We start from the raw sequence: 13,783 nt of genomic DNA on the forward strand, positions 1-13,783 counted from the left end.
TGGGTGCAGGCAGGGGTCCATGCAGGGGGGTGCGGGCAGGCGGCTACACATATGCACACATTCCTTCAACCCTCACACATGTGGAAAATATACAATGTAGCCTTCATGCTCAAAAGTTTGGAGACCCCTGGTTTAAGTTATGGCAGTAGATGTGGTCATCATACACTTGCTGGTTAGATCTGTCAAAGGTCTCAGTGCAGAAGGGGCACTCCAGAATATGGCTGCTCACATGATCCTCAAACTGCTGCTCTCCGATGTCAATAGAGAAGACTTCATTGCACATAGGACATTTTTTCAAAGAGTCCTGAAGGCAGGAGAACTTGAAAACAGAAAGAAAAAGAGAATTTCTGTTTCAGGACTGTACAATTCCCACTTATGGTAGAACAAATAAAATATTTTTTGGTAGCATCCCAGCGAGGGTCAAACAATTCATAGTAGTGTATATTCCTCAGCTATCACTCGTGGCAGAGTCTACAACTCCTTTCAGCTCTGAAACTGGTCCCAATCAGCTTCAGAGTAGATAAGATGTTTAATAGGAGTAAATAGGAGATGTGATTTATAGACTGTAGTGATTATATTAACTGATTATAGATAGTGTCATGATTGCAAAGTCTTGGAGGTTTGAATGGACATTTCAGTAGTCTCTCGACTTCCAAGGAAATGTCTCTTGAAGAATCAGCCTGTTTTTCTCTACTATTACCTTCTGTAAGATTCTGCTCTTATTGCTACAGTGGGGTCTTGACTTAAGAACGGCCCAAGTTAAGAACATTTTGACTTACAAACCACTCTCATAGGAAAATATTGACTTGACTTACATACTTAGATTTGAGTTACGAACTGAAAAAAACCCACATGGGAGGCAGGGAAAGTGCAAAATTTGAACTTTCAGTTAACTGTTGGCCAGTGAAAAGGGTGCCTGTCTGCTTCCTCACTCCTCCCAGCGTTTAGAGAGTGGATTGGGAGACAGTCTTCAGACTGCCTGGTACTGGACTGCCTGGACTGTATTTTCCCTGCCTTCCCTGAACCTTTCTTGACCTAAGAAAAAAAGAAACAAAATATCCCCCTCTAGTGGTCGAAGGCGGAATAGCAGTTTCCCATTAGTTTCTATGGACGGAAAAGAGCAGATACGGATCAAATGGTTCTCAATGCATTCCTATGGGAAATGCAGATTTGACCTGAGAACTTTTTGACTTGAGAACCGCCTTCCAATATGGATTAAGTTCTCAAGTCAAGACCCCACTGTATTACATTTTTCCAGGCGCAATTTCTCATGCTCACTCAAAGACACCAAATATATTTTGAAAACACACAGAAAGAAGATGTAACCTTTTTTTTTTATTATAGCAATTGTCAAAAGCAGTTTACAGTTTCCTTACTGTACTGGCCCCCAAGCCCCAAAAGCTCGAGGCTGCATTTATTTTCTACAATGACAGAATCAGGGTCTGAACTTGGAAACCTTGCAAATGATTCCCTGCTGTACAGTTCTCTCACTAAATTCTAACTTTGGCTTAATGCACTGTAAATGCCTTGCAAGAGAACAGCAGTATGAACTAAACTGTAACTGAACCTAATTATGTGCCAGTAGAGTAAAATTCCCTGAGTTCTACATTGTGGATCCTGGGTCTTACAGTTTTTTAAAAGCTGACTTTTCCAAGCTCTAGCAATGCAATAATCACATATCCTTCACCATTTATCTTTGTTTCCTTTCATTCACCTTCCTTTCTTGTCTGTATCATGTCATTTTGATCTGGGAAGCTGGGGTCTTTCCACTTGGCTTGTGGATATAGCACCAAATACATGGATGATGCTATGTTAAGTAATAATAATGGAACAAATGACAGCAGAAAAAGCTCCAACACACACACACAATGTTCTTACCAAATCTTCTGCAGGAATTTCTGTAGGTGCTGCAAAATAAAGAGGATATTTTAACCGTGACTAGAGAAACATTCAACAGTGGAATATTAGGAAAGATAATGAAAATATAGATAGTGAAGACTTGGGATGAATTCAGCTGAACATGGACTACAGCCCATTTTAGGGCTTACTCTGTGGCTGTAATCACTCACAGACTCTTGGTTTCATAATCATCATTGCATCTCTTCAGTGACATCTAGCAGAACTCTGCCAGATAGCAGGAATGCCGTTTACAACCTGGCTGAGGTACAGAGATGATACAGTTATTGATAGACTACTTATCATTTCATATGATACTCTGCAGATAAAATTGCTTGCAATGGGATTTCCATATAATACATGCCTTTTTAAAACAGATTTTTACTGCAGTGAACCCATTAAAAAAAACAAAAATGATTACCGCAGTAATTGCCATTCTTTCATTATTTACTGTTGAAAATTAGCATTTAGATAATCAAAATCTCCTGTTTCTACTTTTTCTAGCATCTAAAATCCTTACCATCACTAATTGGAAACAGGTAATATTATCTTACAATATCTGGATGGTTGAAGTACAGTATCGAGCTGTTGCAGAAAAATTAACAACAGAAGTTCATGCTAATCTCACAGTATACAATAGAAATAACTTTTTAGATGTCCCTTTATAATATATGTATGGGAGAGCTGTCCTATTCCTTCACCATCCACTCATGCTAATTTGTGGAATTGTTTTGAATGTGGGGTGATTTCTGCACATTTTGTATGTATGTCTGTGTGTGGTTGTTTGATTGTGGAAACGTATGATTTTTTAAAATTAAAGTTAAGAATGGCCTTTGAGAAGTATGTGATTTTTTAAAAAAAAATTAAAACAAAACATATTTCTTAGCAAACTTTCCACAAAAAATACTTTAGTCATCCATTTTCAAACAAATGTACAAAGATTAAAAACAAACCAAAATACAGGTTATATGATAAGCTTAAACATATGCTATCTATTTATACTGCTACAAGTATTAGTATGTAACAGGTTTCAGCCATCCTGCCATTCTATTTGTACGTTAAAATGTTGGTTTCTTTTTTCTTTTTCTTCTAGATAAAGTTTCTTGTTCTAGAACTCTGACTGATTATACTCTACAATACATTATACATGAAGCCATTCACTATTCTGGGTACTTTTCACATAAGATAGGACATAAGTATATTTTTAGTACTGATCTTAAAATGTCAAAGTACAGCACAACAGAAGTAAAATGAATAAAAATTGAGCAATCCTACAAAGATTCCTGTGCATATGGGGGAACCACAGGGTGGCACTATGGCTTTTCCTTGTTAAATATCTCAACTGGTAACACAATCTTTACTTAATTAAATCCAAAGCTACTTGGAAGCTATTCCAACCTTATCAGATTTTACACCACAATCCCCACATGTCTAATGCACGTAGAGGATCCCAGGTTAAGAAGACTGGTTTATTAGTTTGCTTCTATCCTGCCCAGTAGGCCTTTGTACTTCAAATGTAAGAGGGCAACCTTGTACAAGACCTCAGCGCTTTTGGAATTACTCTTATTATCCCCAAAACAGCTGAATCTCCTGGAATAATTTTCCAAGCTATCTACTAATTCTTGATCAGCCGTTACCCTTTCTCCTACTTCCTATGTAACCATAGGAAGATTACTATGATGCTGAACGCAAAGCCCTCTTTTACAGAGGGTTCTGTTGCCCAATGTATGTTTCACACTGTCAGCTATAATGTGTTTTTTGTTTATTTTCAGAAATAAGGGAAATTTGCCAGATAATGGTACAGTAGTGCCTCAACTTACAACCAGCCTGATTTATGACCACTTCGAGTTACGACCATCTTCCAGAACCAAGTTTGTAAGTTGAGTCGCCACTGTATCCTGAATGCTCTGACGTGGAATTTTATTCTGTTCATCCAGCATATGTGTTGCAGTTGTGAGGTATAATGCAAAACCAGTAAGCTAAGGCCCTCATCCAAAGAATTTAATATGCTAGCAATGTCATCTACTACTTCCTTTTGTAGTGCTACTGAAAATATTCTAGATACCAGGCAAATAAAATATATAACCAGTGCAAAGGATTTTCATGGAAAAAAATGTTTTCCATACTGCATTTATCTTGTTCTCTACTGTTCCCTTTCTTTAGAGAAGGGCTGCTGATCATGGACAGAGCACTTCCTTTGCATGCTGAAAATCTGGGGTTGAATCCCACAGATCTCCAGGCACAGCTAACAAAGGCCCCAGCATAAGGCTCTGAGGAGCAGAGGTGGCCCGGTTGTTAGCCAAACCAAGGTTCAGATGGCAGAATGCTGAGAATGACAGCAGAACTGTTACCATCACCCACTTTTTTAAATTTGGTGAGGTGTCTGCTGTGTGAGTGATTTGTGCCACGGACCTCACTGAATAGTGCAATTGCATGTGCAACATTAGTTGTGTGAATGAAAATCCTAAATAGAATATTTGCCCTGGACATTAAGATACAACACCATATGTTTTTAATCCGATTTGAACCTTCTAACTGGATGCTCACCAGAATATGGATTCCCAAACAAAAGGCCAGAATTTTCTGATGACTGGGTTAGGACCCCAGCAGGTACATCACCTATCATTTCGGGAAGGCATGCCATCAGTCCTTTGTTCTCCCGCATTAAATTCTGCAAAAGAAGCAAATAGTAGATTGAGAAATCAGCACATTTTGAAACTGTCTGGCTTAGTTTTCCATCTGTAATATAGAAACAAAGTACAGTAATGGAACCTCATGACGCAGTAGTTAAACTGCAGCACTGCAGCCAAAATTATCCTCACAACTTGGTTTCAATCCCAGGTAGCCAGTTTGAGGTTCACTCAGACTTCCATCCTTCTGAATTCAGTAAATTAAGTACCCAGCTTGCTGGGGGGAAAGCAATGTGTATCCTGCACAATTAAGTTACAAACTACCCAGAGAGTGCTTTGAGCACTATAGGGTGGTATATAAGCAGCACGCTTTGCTGTTTTTGGTTTTAATGTCAAAACACTTCCAATGAAGGAAAATTTTGGCCCTCCAGAAATTGAATTCTCCCATCATTCCCAGGCCAGCCGGCCTGCCCAATAGTAAGACTAGTCTACTAGATGGAAATAGTGGTTCTTCAACATCTCCTTGGGTCAGGAGGAGCTTGGTGGCCGGCTCAAGGACTGAAAGCGAGCCAATTGTGGAAGAGCTGACCAGGAGAAACTGTCAATTGTGCTGGAGATATTCCAGCCAATCAATAGCTGGCTGGGGAATGCTGGGAGAAGCCCGCCTAGTGGACCAGAGGAAAGCAGTCTTCACTCTGTTCCATTAGAGAAGTATTTAAGGAGCCCACCCCATGCCACTCCTTTCCAGACAGTTTTCCTTGAGACTTCCACCACCCTCCTTCTGCTTATCGTTGGGTGGTAATTTAATTGCATTCCTGACAATGTTATGAGCAGAAGCAACTGCTGTATTTTACTGTATGTAAACTCCGTCACAGCCTGTTGGTTACAGCCGAGGGTGGATTTGCATACAAGACTGGATCCCTGGTGAGGGGGATGGGCATTTGGTCCTATCTGAGGCTTGGGACCTCCACTTCCCATGGGGATCAGGGAGTGGTGGACATGACAAGGGCATACCTGGCTCAGGCAGGCTGCCACAGCACCTTCATCAAAATGTATATTGAGGGGCTCCCCTGGAGGTCACATGCCTAGGGATATACTGAGCCCTGGTGCAAATACTGGGCTCCCCTTCAATGGTGTGATAAAGGTGTGTGTCAGCTGGCAGGTGGGTCGCCCATTGCAGGAATCTGCTCCTCACGCTGTGCCAAGTCTATTCCGAGCTGCAGCCTTTCATTTACTCACTATCAAAACAAAACAAAAGCTCCTCTTGCCTGGGTCTGCAATATGACATTTCAGTTGAAGCATGAAGGAACAGAAATCATGCCAGGGGCAGAAACCAGCAATGAATCCAAGCGCAAGGGCGGAAAGGAAGTCAGGAACGTTGGCAAGGGAACCAGAAAAGGAGCTATAGTCTGTGGGATAGCTTATATTTTTGGGTGCTATTGCCACAAAATGATTAGTTGTATCAGGCCATTTAGTATCCCTCAAGGCAGCTTTGCAAATAATGCCAGGGACTTTACTAGTCCAATAAAATGTTTTGTAAAAAAAATTGCCTCCCTGTCCACAGTGATTGTGACACACTGATAACTTGAAGAACCAGCACACTATAAAAGCTTCTTTCCTTCGCTGGTTGCCTTGCAGCATTTCTTATTCATTGCACATATTGAGGTGAGTGGTTTAGAAAGCTCACAAGAATGTAAAACTACAGTGGTGCCTCGCTTAACGGGCACCCCGTTTGACAAATCCGCATAGCAACGAATTTTTTGCAATCGTTTTTGTGATCGCATTGCAATGTTTCTAATGGGAAAAATCGCTTTGCGATGATCGGTAAGTTGTTTCGCTTACCGATTTTCGCATAACGATGATTTCCCAACAGCTGATCGGCAGTTCCAAAATGGCCACCGGGTAAAAAAAATGGCCGCCCGCTGTGTTTTCGCCTGGATTCCTTGCTTACCAGGCAGCGAAAATGGCCGCCGTATGGAGGATTTTCCCATAAAGGTGAGTTTTTTGCCAATAGGAACGCATTAAACGGGTTTTAATGCATTCCTATGGGCTTTTTATTTTCACATAGCGACAAATCCGTATAGCGACAATTTTTGCTGCACAGATTATCGGCGCTATGTGGGGCACCACTGTATAAGTTAACTGCATTCCTTGATTTTAAAGGTAGTGTTAATACTCTATTGGGAAGACCTCCCCTAAGCAATCACTGTTCAGTTGCAAATCTATATCCATTGCAATGTAACCTCTATAATAACCCTCCCCAAGTGTACTTCCAGTAGCACATTGATTGTCATAGCATTGAACAATTCTGTTCCAAAAGGCTAGGGTGTGATTTTCCTCCATCTATACTTGACAAACCTAGTACCTGATTTGCCTTTTCCTTTTCATTAATTTCTTTCTGCAGGGTCTGAAGCAAACATGTTTTCTCCTCCAGTTCCTCCTCCAAATTTTGCTACAGAACAAAAACAACAATTTGCAATTAGAAACCCAAAGCTGAAAGGTATTTAAAACATCCATACACTGTCATATAGCTACCCATCCAGTTCTTATCCCCCACTTCCTTCACACTTTTGGACCGGACACATTTTCTCAGCTTAACCATCATCACAGGTTTGTTGAGGAATAGCATGGAGAACCATGGACACCACTTGGAACTTGCTGGAGGAATATAATTATATTATATAAACACAAGAGTCTCCTACCCCCACCCCAAGGAATCCATGTCTGTGTGAACTCTGTCATCCACAGCTGCTCAGAACTATTATGCTCTCTTACAACAGAATGTAACTCTGAGCTTAGAAAAGCTACGCCTTTGGACTTCAGCCCCTAAAATCCCCCAGCTAGCAGGGCCAGAAACATTTCCAAAATGTGAATGTAGAGAGAAACAGATTGCATCACTCTGCAGTTCAGACCACAAGCAAGAAGGCAGAACAGGGATGTCCAATGAGATGGATTTTAGAGTGAGCTGCTGCAAGACCCCCTCTTCCATGGACCAATGTATTGCTTTTATATTCCAAGGCAGTACAACTCTGGATATGGACTGCTGGAGAACACTAAGAGCTACTCAGGTCCTTCCTGGAAGTTTTTTACAGGCAGTCAGACAATGACTATAGAAGACATGCTAACTAGGTGGTTGTTGTTAAAGTGAAAGCAGCAGTGCAGGAGGGCCATGATCATGACTTCATTTGGCGAGTCCCAGAAGCATCGGGTTCCCTACTTTGGGAAACAGGGCTAGTGCTTGCATTCCATTCTCCCAGCAGGACATATTTTATTCAGAGGCCAAAAGAATGCAACAACCTCTTCTTACCTCCTACAGAAAATTACTACCCACTACAAATCATAACTTTTGAGCATACAGTGGACCCTTGACTTACAGACGGCTTGACTTACAGACTTTTTGAGTTACAGACTTCTCTGGCCGCAAAATTTAGGTTTGACTTGCAGACTGAGATTTGACTTACAGACCAGAAAAAAACCAAAATGGAACAAAAACGGCCTGTTACGGGATTAATCGGTTTTCAATGCACTGTAGGTCAATGGAGACTTGACTTACAGACTTTTTGACTTGAGAACCACCTTCCAATATGGATTAAGTTCTCAAGTCAAGACCCCACTGTACATATAAACACACACAGAGAGAAGATGAAAGAAGATTCCCCCTCCCAGTTCTAAACAGTCTCATTTCTGTTCCCTGTCTACACACAGAAGGAAAGATTAAAAGTCACAGGGAAAAGGAATTTCAAAGAAATTGTGCCTGCCCATTACTGAGAAATTAGTCTAATAAGTGGGTCCTAGTTCAAATCAAGCCTGAACTATCTCTGGAGGCAAAAATGTTGAAGCTGAGGGTGTCCTACTCTGGGCACATCAGGAGAAGGCAGGATTCTCTGGAAAACACAATAATGCTGGGAAACATGGAAGGCAGCAGAAAAAGAAGAAGTCCAAATACGAGATGGATTAGCTCCCAAAAGAAAGCCACAAGCTCGAGTTTACAAAAGCTGAGCAGGGCAGTTGAGGACAGGGCGTTTTAGAGATCGCGCATTCATAAGGTCACCATAAGTCAGAAATGACTTGGCAGCACATAACAACAACAACAACAACAAAAGTTTGTGAACCTGCCTTGTATCTGCCTTAATCAAACCATTGGCCACCCTAGTTTAATAGCAAGGTTACTATGACTGGAAAACTATTTTATGTTTTACATTTATATTTCACCTCATGGTAGCATACATAGTACTCCTTTCCCCCACTTTATCTCTACAACAACCCTGTGAGCTACTTCAGGCTAAGAAAGAGTGACTGGATCTCACAATCTAACACTCTAACCACTACAGGTAACTCAGCCACACTCTCTGGCTTCCTCCTTCAAATACAAAAGCTCATGCACTGAACCTGCATGTTTATGTATGCAAGGCATTTGTATTTATTACTAATCTATGATTCCTACTACCTGAGGAGTCCCAAATGTCTACAAAACAGAGAGAGAGAAAGCCACTGGTCTATAGTAAAAGAGAGGAGTAAGGGAAGCTTACCTGTCTAAGCAAGGCATTATTTAACTGACGATTCTCTTCCTTCAGCTGCTGAAGTTGCTTTGCTTTCTCTTGATCTGCCCCCTTCAGGTTTTGCACCTCTTTCTGTCGATTCTGCACTTCTGACTGAGATGAGACAAGAGGGACACATGACTTCCCAAACACATATCATAAAGAGAGTTCTGGGCAATCAGATTTAAAAATTAGTCCCACTATGTTTTGGTGAGATTTCCAAATACAATTATAAGTTAACAACAACAACAACAAAAAGACAAATGTAAAAGAACGGTCCCATGAGATATGTAGAATCTAAGAACTTGTTAGGCTTTCAGATAGATGTCTATCTTGGCATCATGGCATCAGTGAATAATTTAAATGGCTAGTGATTGTCCTAAAAGAATGTCTGATTTCCAGGTTTTAGATATTATTCTGTCCATCCATCCAGCGAGTCCAGGAGAGGTAGGAAGAGACACTATGTCTCTCAATACCAAATGCTGAGGGACACAAAGAGGAAGCTGGTACTCTGTTTGTGTCCTGCTTGTGGGCTACCCAGAGACAGCTGGCTGGCCACCGTGGGGACAGAATGCTCAAACTAAGGTATCCCACCTTTAGTGAGAGCCAGCTGGAATCTTTTTTATGTTTTAGATGCAGAAGGTTTTGCATTTGCTTCCTTTGGAACTGAAGAGGACCAAGTTCCACAGTGGCCTCTAATTCCCAGATGAAAAATGCATACCAGAAGTGGGTAACTTGTAGCCCTCCAAATGTTGTTGGATGGTGCTGATTACACCTGATCAGAGCTGCAGTCAAACAACACCTTGAACCCAGAATATTGCTATGCACAAACAAGGTGGTATATTAATGTAAGAATAAGATAAATGTAAATAACTCACAAGTTGCCCACTCCTAATCTACATGTTGTTTGTTCTTACCTATTCAACCAAGACAAGAATAGCCTTGATGATGCCGAACATCAAGAGTATTCCTTCTCAATCTTGGGTGCCCAAACATTCTTGGACTAAAACTCCCAGAAATACTGGCCAGCATACCTAGTGGTGAAGGCTTCTGGGGATTTTAGTCCAAATACACCTGGGGAACAACATACCCTCTAATTCTCATCCCTGTGGGTGGGGGCTCTGCCTCTCTCGCATGCAACTTCTCCCCTGAGTGCATGCATGTGGGATTCTGTTGCAACTGGAATCAATGGGGCTGCTCAGAGGAGGAGGAAAGCTGTGCGGAGGGGGGGTGGAGTCACATGCATGCACGCAGTTGTAAGTCTGAGAGGGAACCTTGTTGGGGACCCAAAGTTGAGAACCACTGATCTAGGGTGAGCAGGAGGATAAAAAAAGAGAAAGAACTACACATTACAAAGGATAAAAAGGCTCCTTACATGACTCCAGTGGTTCTGCTTAAAAGGGTGCTAGCAGTTTGGATTGTATCACTCAGACAACTGGCAGAGGAAATGCATTTTAAACTGCAGTTTCAGTTTAGAATGATACACAAAAATGTGTTTTCATATGCACATATACGTAACTGGAGGGAGACGTTTAAAACAGTCATCATACAGGAAACTGCTTCTCCAATGGAGCTCATCATTTTAAAATATGACACCCTGAACCCATCTGAAGAAGCACAGTCTGCAAAATTTCCTGCTCCATTCTGTCTCATGCATAGCACAGCTCACAAGATATGCTTTTCATTACAGTCACCATCCCAGCAGGCATCGTGATAGTCAAACAGGAAGCATGTGACATCAGGAAGGGGCTTGTTCCTGAATTCTGACCCCATAATGGTAACTATGTACCATTCTCCATTTGTGGCTGAGCAGAATGAGTGAGATCAAATGTAAGAGAAATAATGGACTGTGCTTAGCATCATTCATTAAAGCAAAAATGCCCATTTCCAATTCTCGAAAAGCTAACTACATCGTGAAAAATCCCGTTAGCTGCCTAAATTTAATTCCCTCACCACTCAGCGGGGTTGCAGCTTGTACCCATGGGAGGATCCAGTCATTGCTCACCTGAAGCTGAACCACATTGCTCAGGGTAGTTTTCAGGTTGTTTTCCAGTCGTTCCTGTTCTATTAATAGATTTTTTTTCTCTTCTTTGATCCTGTTCAGGAATGGGACATTTGAATAGACCACTGTTTAATTATTTATACATTTATATGCCATATGTATTAATATAATGTTTAATGACTGAGGCTCCCCAGATAGTTCCCAAAATAGCAGTTAGGACCATAAAATATCAAAACATAATAAATACCAGGAGTAAGTAGTCCTCTTAATATGTCAAAACAAAAGTCATAAAACTTTGGGATCCTCATATCTTGGTACACAGCCTGATGTAGATAAATTATCAAAAACTAGCTATCTGCTTGATGTTTTAGTGGTCCAATAAAGGTATCGCCTACTCTTGTATTTGTGAGGGGGGTTTTTTGGGGGGGGAGAACCACACAGCCTTTTTCTGATTTCTTTTCTGACCAAGTGCAGCTTAGAGACTAACATGTTTGTACATTTCTACCATGTGCATTTCAACTCCTCACATCCCTCTCCCACTCAAATATGTGCATAAATGTCGGTCAGCTGAGGTAATACTCCATTCGATGAAGTGGGTTGCGGTCCATAGCATCTTAAGCTTGTTAGTCTTATCATCTGTCACAAGACTCTTCTGTAGAAACAGAAAAGAATGTAAAATCTAACACAAATCAGAAAACAGAGTAAAACCAAGGGGAGGGCATTCCACACCCAAGGGCTGTCATGAAAGGCTTCTTGTACTAGCAACTGACCAAAATTCATTTGATGGACACATGTGGATAAAGGCATTAAGTGATGTTATTATAAGGAGGTAACGCTGGTCCAAGACATTCTGTTTTCTGAAGCATAGCAATGGCAAGCTCCTGCCCAAAGTCAAGGCATTTAGTACCTCAGGCTGGTGCTTTTCAAATGTTTGTTTCTTAGGTTCCAAACATCTTTGTGCTGAAGCGCACGGATCCCTACCATGACAGAATGAGGAGTTTACTTTTCCTTAAGAAAGGTGTTTGTACTTCTACACGCATTTTGTTATAATATTTATCATTTACAGATAGTTCTAGGGATATAAAAACAGTAGTGGTGTTGTTGAATAAAAAACAAGCGAAGAAAAATAGTTGTTTCACTTGTCCAAGGACACATAGAATGATACAGAGGGAAAGGGAGAGCAAATTCATAGAAATTGTTAGGGAAACCCTGGTTAAAATCTTGTAGCTTAATGTAACAAAATCCGTAAATTTCATTCTGTTCCTAACCAGAAAAAAGTCCTTGCCAAGAGTCTTGGGGGAGTGTGTAAAAGGCTCAATCCTACAGGGAAGTATATGGGGAGAAAATATGCTCCTGCAGATAACATATAAAGTACTAAATGGCTTGGGGCCAAGTGAACACCAGACTTTGAGCAGGGTGAGGAAACAAGTTGGAAGGAGTGGCACAATCCTACAGATGTCCCCACCTCTGTGTCTGATAAGCCAGAACCTTGCCTATATTTGTTCTCCACAAGAAACTACGATTTAACATCATCACTGAAATAGCCTCTGGCAGAAAAAAAGATGTACTTACAGCCGCAATTCTTTCTCTGTGGAGCTGTTCTGTGCTTCCAGATCTGTAATTTGATTTTTAAAATGATTTACTTCCAAACTGAGTTTCTCATAACTGCTCCTTAAAGTATCCAAGCTTCTTTGAAGATCCTGAAGGGTTGGGTAAGGAGGTAGAATTAGATAATAAGAATTGACTCATTTTTTATCAGTTCCATAGGAAATACATAAGATTTTTAGCATTTGCAATGATAAAACATGCAAATTCCCACCAGCCATGTCAAAATGTTAATGCCATTCCGATTTTTGGCCAGTCTTTTAGTCTTCCCACTAAATAACGAAAATCTTTAAGTTCACCAGCCCCTTTTTGTTTACCTCCTGTTCCTTTTGCAGTTTTCTATTATCTTCTGTCAGAGCCGTGATCTCAGTCTGAGCAGCGCTTTTCTCTAAAGCCTGCAGATTCTGTGCTCTCTGAAGCTCCATGGTCCCAGCCTGTAGCAAACGGAATTTTTCCTCAAGCTCCCTTTTCTCTTCCTGGAAATGCACAATGGGGGGAAAGCACAATTTGTAAAACATATAGTATGGGCTCTAGAGGTTGGCAGTTGATTTTGTTGGACCCCAAATCTCTTAGCCCTGCCCAGCATTGGCAATGGTCATGGCTGATAAAGACTACTGTCAACACCAGCAAGTTGCCAACCACTGGCTAAACATCTGCATGGTTGTGTAGTTTAGAAATCTGCTTTTTCTAAAACACTTAGGATCAAGCAACACATGATGTAAGAAGTGTCTTTGCATCTATCCTGACATTTTTTTTAAAAAAAGCAAATTGCACTGGTTGTAGGAAGACTGACTTTAACAGGATAACAGCAGGCATGGAGGGAGAATTTAAATTTTTCCTCCCTTGCTACAGAATTTTCCTCCTCTGATCAAGGAGTTTCCTCAAAGCAAACAGACAACAGCAAAGGGACGGAGGGTTGCATGTCTTCCCATGGCCCCACTGATCCCATTAATTATAAGCACCTCTCCCCAACCTGGCAAGCTGATGCAATGTGTTCTACCTGCTTAACCAATGCGGAAGTGCATTCAACATTGTGCTTGATCTGCCTTATTCTTTTCCTTCCTCCAATGTGATCCAATCTGAAGAAATGCCTCGGCTTTTTAAATGCCCAT

The 13,783-nt window shown here is 41.1% G+C and overlaps 1 protein-coding gene across 6 annotated transcripts in view; it reads right to left on the bottom strand.

The window, feature by feature from the left end:
* The window catches only part of CALCOCO2 (calcium binding and coiled-coil domain 2), a 32,194-nt gene continuing 18,411 nt past the window's right edge, over nt 1–13,783 (bottom strand). For all 6 annotated transcript variants that reach the window (XM_073004359.2, XM_073004357.2, XM_073004356.2 and 3 more), the window contains exons 6-13: nt 12,989–13,147; nt 12,639–12,766; nt 11,070–11,160; nt 9,056–9,178; nt 6,892–6,978; nt 4,444–4,567; nt 1,879–1,907; nt 1–319 (exon numbers count right to left, since the gene is read on the bottom strand). In XM_073004359.2, the coding sequence (XP_072860460.2) occupies nt 110–319; nt 1,879–1,907; nt 4,444–4,567; nt 6,892–6,978; nt 9,056–9,178; nt 11,070–11,160; nt 12,639–12,766; nt 12,989–13,147 (951 nt within the window). In that variant the 3' untranslated portion in view covers nt 1–109. The remainder of the gene's footprint in view (nt 320–1,878; nt 1,908–4,443; nt 4,568–6,891; nt 6,979–9,055; nt 9,179–11,069; nt 11,161–12,638; nt 12,767–12,988; nt 13,148–13,783) is intronic.

This window comes from Pogona vitticeps, chromosome 6 (genome assembly GCF_051106095.1).
Source record: "Pogona vitticeps strain Pit_001003342236 chromosome 6, PviZW2.1, whole genome shotgun sequence".
Classification (NCBI taxonomy): domain Eukaryota; kingdom Metazoa; phylum Chordata; class Lepidosauria; order Squamata; family Agamidae; genus Pogona; species Pogona vitticeps.